Raw genomic sequence first — 8,012 nt, 5'->3', positions numbered from 1 at the left:
TGTCGTTTTATTAAAGCAAAGACCAAATTAAACCCTCACACAGCCGGTGTATATATACATGTGTGTGTGATTTATGTATTGAAGTTAATAGCTCGGTCTTTTTTAGTGTTTCAGAAACTATGGTTTTCTCACAAATTATTGAAGGGATTTACACGTGTTGACACTTTTTTTTATTGTCTTCATTCCAATCAAAACAGACATAGCTACAAAAAACAGAAGGTACAAAACTAATTCTTAAACCAAAGCCAAGGTGCAACTTCTCATGGGATATATAATTGCGCAATGAAGTTAAATTTGTTATTCAATAGTTAGTATCCTAAAGTATAAGTTTACTCAAGCATGAGTAATACTGGATTTTATGTTGGATTCACCATGGCAAATAACATTCATTGAAACACTCATTCGTGTACCATTATATACTGCAATTGAAAAAAAATTAAATTGTAATTCAAAATAACACTTTTACAATAGCTATACAAATGATATAACCGGTCATTTCAAAACAGAAAATGTAATTTCACAGACCCATTGCCTGAATATTTCCAGTAACAAGTTATTAAAGAGAATGAACCGTTCATCTAACCAATGTATGAAAGATTAATGGATAAAGAGTTTGAAGTTACAACCTCCGCTTTCCCCAGTCAAGACAAAACTTTTTCTTTTTTATAAATCCCCAAAATATCCAAGTTACAAACGGTCCCTCATGTAGCCTTTGGAATGTTTTAGCCAAACTCTCCTGACATCAAAATATGTATTGCTAATAGAATGCATTTCATGCAGATTAATATAACTGGTTTGTTTTTCCCCCCAACAGAAGATACAAATACAAAAGAACATACATGTTCAAAAAAAAACACACTCCTCAATGAACACAATATTATCCTTTCCCAAAACCACAGAGGTAAAAATTGAAGGTACACATTTTAACATTGAAAAGAAAATCTACAATGTTACCACTAAAACCCTTACTGCCATTTCATAAAAAAATAGTTGATATAAAATTCTCTGTGTTATTTAAGAAAGGTGGTTCAGGAGCTTCAGGAGAGCTTATGAATGAGTTTAGCGTTATTCTGCTTCTTCTTCTTCTTCTTTATCCTCAGCCTCTGCATCTTCTGCTGCTTCTTCCGTTTCCTCTGCTGGAGCCTCCTAGAGGATGAGAGAGAAGATGCCTTTTAGACCACTGCTGTTCTGCCCAACAGGAACTGTGGGGATATGTCACAGAGGTAACTCTTGGTACCTCTGCGTCCACTTTGTCCTCCCCATTCTCGGGTGAAGCCTCTTCTGCTTCAGCTACATCCTCCTCCACCTCAATCTCCTTCTTCTTCTTCTTCTCCTCCTTCTCCTTCGCCACCTCTGGCTTGGCCTTAGTTACTGCTTTTGCCTTCTTGGCAGATGCCTTCTGTGGCTAAAGGAGCAAACGGATATGCATTTAGCTTACACAAAAATACTAGCTGAGTATACGTATAAAAGTGATCTTGACTTGTTACCTTTTCTTTAGGCTCTGGCTCTGGCTTCTAAAAACAGAAAACAGATTGTTATTAGTATTAAATAACAGCTGCATGACATAGATATAATTCATTGAGACTGACAAAAAAAAAAATTGGAGTTACTTACAGTCAATCTTGCAGATCGTCTCCTTGGCTAAAACAAAAATGAAAACTGTTCTTACAACTGTTTGTATACAATTCTAATCAAAATGTGTGGTTGCAAACCAAACAAAGTAAATATGATGTTGTAATAGTCATATAGCCATACTAACCTCGTTTTCAGCATCGCTAACAGCTTGCTGTTAAAAAAAAACAGAAAAAAACCTTAAAGACAGTAACTCACAAGCGAACAAATGTGGGCGTGTAATGTCAGGGGGATGGGCGCATCACATGCTGTTCCCGCTGGCTTATCACCCACAGTAGCAGGTTACATAGTCTACATTACAATATTTAAATAGCTTACTGGAGATGCATTGTTCTTATGTATTCCCTTTAAAAAAACACCCATATAAAATGCAGTGGAGTCCATACAAGGACGTGGTTGGTAAAATGATCCAAAAAATAATGTTTATAAGTTTGTGAAGCCAAACTATACTTATCGAGTGAGATACGGGACGGCTGCTCCGCCCCCACGTGGACTTTTATTAGGTTTGCTGCACGAAGGCACACCGCTGGCCAATGTCGACAGTAGTTTCTCGCGCCATTAACGAGACTTGTCCTATTATCTACAACCGGCCATGCATTTTCGAAAGCCAGGTCGAATCGACACCAAAACGTTTAAACTCGATATTTGCAACCGACCGTACAGCTTGTACATAACCACAATAATTAAATGATTGCAACGGAACGGTGCAAATACTGTTTTCCCTGTGGTCCTTTCAATCTGTATATGACCATTTGCTTTACGAATGGCGCTCGATTGCCATGACGCTGAGAGAAAAGACTGTTCCCGGTGTCCATAGGGTGTCGCGTACAATCTCACTATAGGCTAAGGTTACGCCTACGAGCACGTAGGTCATAAGTGACGAAATATAGATATATCAAATATAGGCGTGTAAATGGGCACATAATCGTTGTTTAGGCAAGATATAGTTGAGTAATAGCAACGAACCAAATCGTCCCAGATACCCAATTACGCACACAATGTTTACAAGGGCCACACGGACATCGCTGGTGACTACAAACTCCATTGTCTAATCTCTTTATCGAGAAGGCTAATGGGTTTTGGAGACCGTAGAATGTTATTTGCCCACCATCCAAAGACATAAATAAACAACATGGACGAAAATATCGCAATACGTAACTAGTAACGACGCGAACCTTATACTGCACTAAGTAAAAAGGCGCCACTTCCATATCAACAGGGCACACACCAAGGACCTGAGCGCACACCGTACTTCTTGTTAAAGCGTGCACATTGCAATATTGTAGCATGAATAAAATAGCATGCTGTTCGAAAGGATCGATTGCAAATTGTATTTTTCAATATCGGCACACAATGTATTCATTTCAACTTACTTTGCTCCTTTTTCCCATGATGGCTTTGCGCGTAAAGTCTACAGATCAAGAACAATGTAGCCTTAAGTAACTATAAATTCAGTAACAGTGAGCTATCCTACTGAGTGTGCACAATTTCCTTCACTGCATATGTTTCGTGAGAACACGCTGTAACTTCCGAACATAAATGTTCCTTCGGCACAAGAAACCAGCTTAAACCGGATTGGATCCTCTGGTATATACCAACCTTAGGGACAAGAGGGTGATCTCTCCGCCCCCTGGTCTCATTCATTGGCTTTGGTACACAGGCAACACGTTTTTAAACCAAAGCAAGTTACCTGTATGGTTAGGTCTATGTGCCAATCAGCTGACCTCACTCCCGTTTTTATAATAATGGAAAAGTATATGGAGAGAAAGGACAAACAATATATCGTTGATATTTTGGCCTCGTTACATAAAATGTTTGGTTTTCTTAAATGGGTTCACATTACAACACCACAGATATTTGTTCATACATTTTCCATTTGAAATAAAACAACATTAAACCAAGAATTGCTCGTTTCCTTCATGCCCTGTGTGAAAGTGTAGTGAGCCGGGTAAAGCACTGCAGGCGGCGCGAAGCAGAGACTGGAGGAAGAAGAAGAAAAAACATGGCGTCTGGGTGTGCGTGGTTCCTGGTGCTGGTGTCGGTTTTCATTTGCAATTTTATGAAAATACTTCTTCCAACAGTGCCGTCCTTTGTAAGTATTCAAGACGTTGTGTTTCAATGTGTTGCTTAAATTTTTGTTGAGCTGCGACTATTCTCTAAGCGAGAAGTGCCTTCACCACACTGTACACAAAGCTTAGTCAGAAAAAGGCATGATAATAACATGACCAATATATTACATAACATTAGTCCTCCTGTTATAATAGTCTCAAGCCCAGTTAATGCTAGCTCGCTTTGTTGCATATATTTCTTATATCAAAAACATCAGGCACTCGTTTTTGTAATTGTATTAACGTTAACTATTGCAACACATGTATGACTTCGACTGTGTTCTTGTCAGATCGCATTGTAAGATCATAAACGTGCTGTTGTTTTGCAGCTGTCCAGATTGGTCCAGAAAGATGCGGAGCAGGAGAGCGAAATGAGGGCAGAGATCCAGGAGATGAAGAAGGAACACTCCTCGATTAGCATGATGGACGAGTTTGCTAGATATGCTAGATTGGAGCGTAAAATCAACAAAATGACGGACAAATTGAAGACACACGGTAAGAGTCAATGAAAGAGGAGACCGTCCACAGCATTCTGGCAACCAGTCGTGGTGGGCTAAATGCCAGGGACATACTTTCCTCACCTGCGTATTTCTAACATCCATGTGACTTGCACATTCAAAACACCAACCCTCTTTAGATAGACACGTTGGTTTAAAGGTACATTGATAATTATGTAACATGACACTGAGCGTTATAAATGGGTACTGCAGTCGAAATTCAAACTATAGGACAGACTTGTCTCCGTCCCGCCAGCCTCGAGGTTCACGCCGGTTGCCAGGTTTAGGACACTCTACGAACACCAGTGCAATTCAGACAAGCCAAGAAAAACATTATATATTTTTAGGCAAGCGACATTATTCCATTTTGACAATGACCGACGACAAATCGTTCAGTGTAAGTTCATGAGCTGTTGCATACGTTAGCCATTTCTCGATTGTTTGAAAATTATAAACGGGCTCATGAGTCAACTACAAGATTTGCTTGTGTTTGATTACAGCTTTGGTCATAGTTAGTTTTCAAAAGAGGACAAGCCTTTATAGGTCGGGTACAATCTCGGTTGATCCAGTCTTTTTTTTTCCCTTGATTCTATGGCTGCAGCAAACTGTTTTTGTATGCTGATTGGTTTCATATCCGGCAACACTGGGTACACTGAGAATAGGAATCCGAACACACCGGCAAGGACAACAACAAACGTTCCCACGCACATCTGAAAGTAGAACATACTGGTTGTAGCATTGCGGTCGGAGAAGCTATTATTTCGATTTGGCATTATTGTTTAATCTGATAATGATCATTGCAGGATCTAGTACTGTATGTTTGTGACATGATTAACCTATTTATTGCTTCTTATAACTACAATTTGACCATCCACTGTGGCACACATAGACTTACAGAATAATAATGAAGCATTCCAGATGGTCTGTGATGTGGTTAATATATTGTTTATTTTATTAAAGGTAACGTACACATATTTTACACAAATGTAAGCATGTATTTAATGTCTCATTTTGAATTGAATGCCATTTGCTTCAGTGTTTACATTTAAACGTACATTAAACTGTTCATAATCCGATAACAATATTTGCTTACTTTTGTGCAATCTTATTTTTTCAGTGAAATCAAGAACTGCACAACAGGCGAAAATGAAATGGGTTGTGAACATATTTTTTTATATTTTACAGGTAGGTGGTCATAATTGTATCCAAACTGAAATTGTAAACTTTTTGAATGCATTTCAAATACATTGCAACCTAATGTAAACATGTGTCTTTTTAATCTTTGTGTTCTTATTTGGCAGGCGGCCCTCATGATCTCTCTGATTTGGAAGTACTACTCTGATCCTGTGACAGTGATTCCCAGTAAATGGATTGCTCCTGTGGAACGCCTGGTGGCTTTCCCAACTGGAGTAGCAGGTAATATTAACACAGCACGGACATCTCAATTTATATTCCCAAACACAATACATTCATGCAAAGACAACAACGTACCATGGCAGTAAACAAATGTCTTTATAGATAGAATTGTCACTAGAATCCATTCACCTATAGGGCGATCAAAGTGAATTGAGCTGTTGGAATCAGTAGCTTTTCCTGTAGTCACATTTTGATGAGCCTTTTCATTCTTTTCAGGTGGCGTGGGAATCACATGCTGGCTGGTTGTCTGCAACAAGGTTGTCAGTCTTGGTCTCCATGCTTTTAGCTAGGTCATCAGAGGGTTCTTCCAATGTAACCCGATTTTTTTGAGGGCATAGCTCCCAATTGTGCTTTCTAAAAACTGTGTCGCATTTGGTTGACCAAGTAAGGAGGATATGAAATGTTAAAGCTATATGGATTTACCCTTTGATATACAGTCCATGTTTATTTTTTATTTTTGCATAATTGTAATGCTCAAATATGCTGTTGTAAAAACAATGTTTAAATGTTTTGAGTTTTTTCTTTTGTTTCATGTAAACATTTTTTATTTATTTGATAATAAATTAATGCTTTGCTGTGAAGTGGATACTCTTAACTGACTCCAACAAAAACCAAATCACCTATCGTGAACACAAAGTAAATGCCTTCGGGGAGGGTACACAGACAGAGGGTATCCCAGTGTCAACGTGGCAGTGTTTTTCCAGCCTTGGGTATTTCTGTCTGTCTGGCCACCCACCAAATTATCAATCACACTTGTACACAACCCTCATAGGGTTCCTCTTCCTGTCCTTTTCTTATTCTTGAGGTTCCGTAGTAGTTTCAGGACGGGGGCTATTACCATGCAGCAGGCTGTTGGATGAGGGTTTATGAACCATCGTGCTGAAGAGCTCTAGCTGCACCTCTCCAAATCCATCTAGGGTGCTCCGGTTTAGTCGGCTGTAGGCTGACTTCCCAGAGTGGAGGTTCTTGATGATGGTCTGTTCGAAAGTACAGCAGAATTCAATTCTGGGGGATTTGTTTGGTGTGCCTTAAGGGCAGGAGCTATACCGGAGGGCTGCCTAGGGTTCTTGGAGCTGAATTTCCTGTGCATCTGTGTGCTCTTTCTAATCCAGGAGGGGGGTTGTCTGCCCAGCTGTTTTCATTATCACCAGACAGTCAGCATCTATGGGATTTCAGGGTCTGAAAACACACCCTGTTTGAGTGTAAAGACGAGATATAATGTACCAAAGAAATTAGAAAAGGAAATATTAAAGATTTATGGGGAAAATGTAGGGCTGATTGCAGTGTATATCATTGGTCAAGGTCTTAATCTTTTAATAGCTGTTTGAAAATTGTCCCTCTGTAACCAAACTCCTGGTACTGCTCTACTAAACCAAAATATTTGCTACCTTGAAGGACCAATGGCATGCTACTTTATGCATGCTTATATGGGTGTTAGTGGGCCCTTAATACAGTATTTGAAGACGTTCAAGAAATTTAGCCTTGGTGAAGAATTACAGCCACTACGAGCCAGTCCCAAAATGAGCCACAAACGTGCCTTTTTTTAGAGGCGGGTCAAGGTGGAGGGTGGGGGTGAGGCCCTGAGCAGCTTGCGGCCACTGTACCATGCGCTCGTGTTTACAGTGGATGTATCACAATGGTGAGGCGCACACAGCTTTTGGCCGTGTTCTATAAATATTCTAGAACACTCCGGGTGCTCCGGCGGGAGTCCCATAGATAGCTATATCATATAATATATATTATCACGGCCAAAAGCTGTGTGTGCCTCCAGACGATATTATGAATCTCAAACGACTGCGTCGGGTTCTCCGACGCCTCTTGTTCTTCCACTTCCACGTCAATCTGAAGTAGACTGAACCACGACATGGAGGAGAAAGGGATTGTTGCCCGCGGTTGTTGACCGTGATTGTCTCCCGCCGGAGACCTGCTGCCGAGCGCCACCATCTCGGAAGCAGGCAGCGCCGAGGGACCACCGCCCCTAATTCCTTCTCAACCATGGCTGAGATAACCCCCACTACGAGTCTTGTTGTGGAAATACCAGATTCTCTGGACTGGCAAAGCAGAGAAGGGAGGTAACCTGGCCCCTTATGATGACATATGGGGCCAAATTCAAAATCTGAGTGTCTGAGCTTTCATATTTCGCAGGCGGAGCAGGATATCTAGTGCTCGTTTCATGCCATGGGACCTTTAAACATAACCCTTTTGCAACATTAGTCTTCAAAGTAAACATAGGCAAACTACATTTGTGGTTTTAATCAATTGCTTACCAGCACATTGTTCATGGGAGGGTTGGGCTGCATCTTCTTGGGCCTTATCAACCAAAATTCGATGGGTAGCAGAAATTGGCAGAACACCGGCA

The 8,012-nt window shown here is 40.4% G+C and overlaps 2 protein-coding genes across 2 annotated transcripts; one reads left to right on the top strand and one right to left on the bottom strand.

Annotated features, from left to right (window-relative positions):
- Positions 1-147: 147 nt before the first annotated feature.
- hmgn1a (high mobility group nucleosome binding domain 1a) lies at positions 148-3,219 on the bottom strand. Its single transcript, XM_079733085.1, has 6 exons — positions 3,006-3,219; positions 1,760-1,786; positions 1,615-1,641; positions 1,488-1,514; positions 1,238-1,405; positions 148-1,146 (listed from the first exon to the last, which is right to left on the bottom strand). The coding sequence occupies exons 1-6, from the start codon at positions 3,021-3,023 to the stop codon at positions 1,066-1,068; spliced, it is 348 nt and encodes a 115-aa protein (XP_079589211.1). The 5' UTR covers positions 3,024-3,219; the 3' UTR covers positions 148-1,065.
- Positions 3,220-3,584: 365 nt separating this feature from the next.
- get1 (guided entry of tail-anchored proteins factor 1) lies at positions 3,585-6,228 on the top strand. The gene is made up of 5 exons (XM_079732802.1): positions 3,585-3,724; positions 4,070-4,235; positions 5,355-5,422; positions 5,539-5,653; positions 5,870-6,228. The coding sequence occupies exons 1-5, from the start codon at positions 3,635-3,637 to the stop codon at positions 5,941-5,943; spliced, it is 513 nt and encodes a 170-aa protein (XP_079588928.1). The 5' UTR covers positions 3,585-3,634; the 3' UTR covers positions 5,944-6,228.
- Positions 6,229-8,012: the final 1,784 nt, after the last annotated feature.

Source organism: Pollachius pollachius, assembly GCF_949987615.1.
Source record: "Pollachius pollachius genome assembly, chromosome: 3".
Lineage (NCBI taxonomy): Eukaryota > Metazoa > Chordata > Actinopteri > Gadiformes > Gadidae > Pollachius > Pollachius pollachius.
This window is presented reverse-complemented; position numbering and strand designations above follow the sequence as displayed.

What these genes read in the sequence shown, in the direction of transcription:
- get1 (XM_079732802.1), top strand. Translation starts at nt 3,635, where the DNA reads ATGGCGTCTGGGTGTGCGTGGTTCCTGGTGCTGGTGTCGGTTTTCATT. An exon ending in TTCCAACAGTGCCGTCCTTT is followed by an intron (nt 3,725 to 4,069) that starts GTAAGTATTCAA and finishes GTTGTTTTGCAG; the next exon opens with CTGTCCAGATTGGTCCAGAA. An exon ending in TATTTTTTTATATTTTACAG is followed by an intron (nt 5,423 to 5,538) that starts GTAGGTGGTCAT and finishes CTTATTTGGCAG; the next exon opens with GCGGCCCTCATGATCTCTCT.
- hmgn1a (XM_079733085.1), bottom strand. An exon ending in GACGATCTGCAAGATTGACT is followed by an intron (nt 1,515 to 1,614) that starts GTAAGTAACTCC and finishes TTCTGTTTTTAG; the next exon opens with AAGCCAGAGCCAGAGCCTAA. An exon ending in AGGACAAAGTGGACGCAGAG is followed by an intron (nt 1,147 to 1,237) that starts GTACCAAGAGTT and finishes CTCATCCTCTAG; the next exon opens with GAGGCTCCAGCAGAGGAAAC.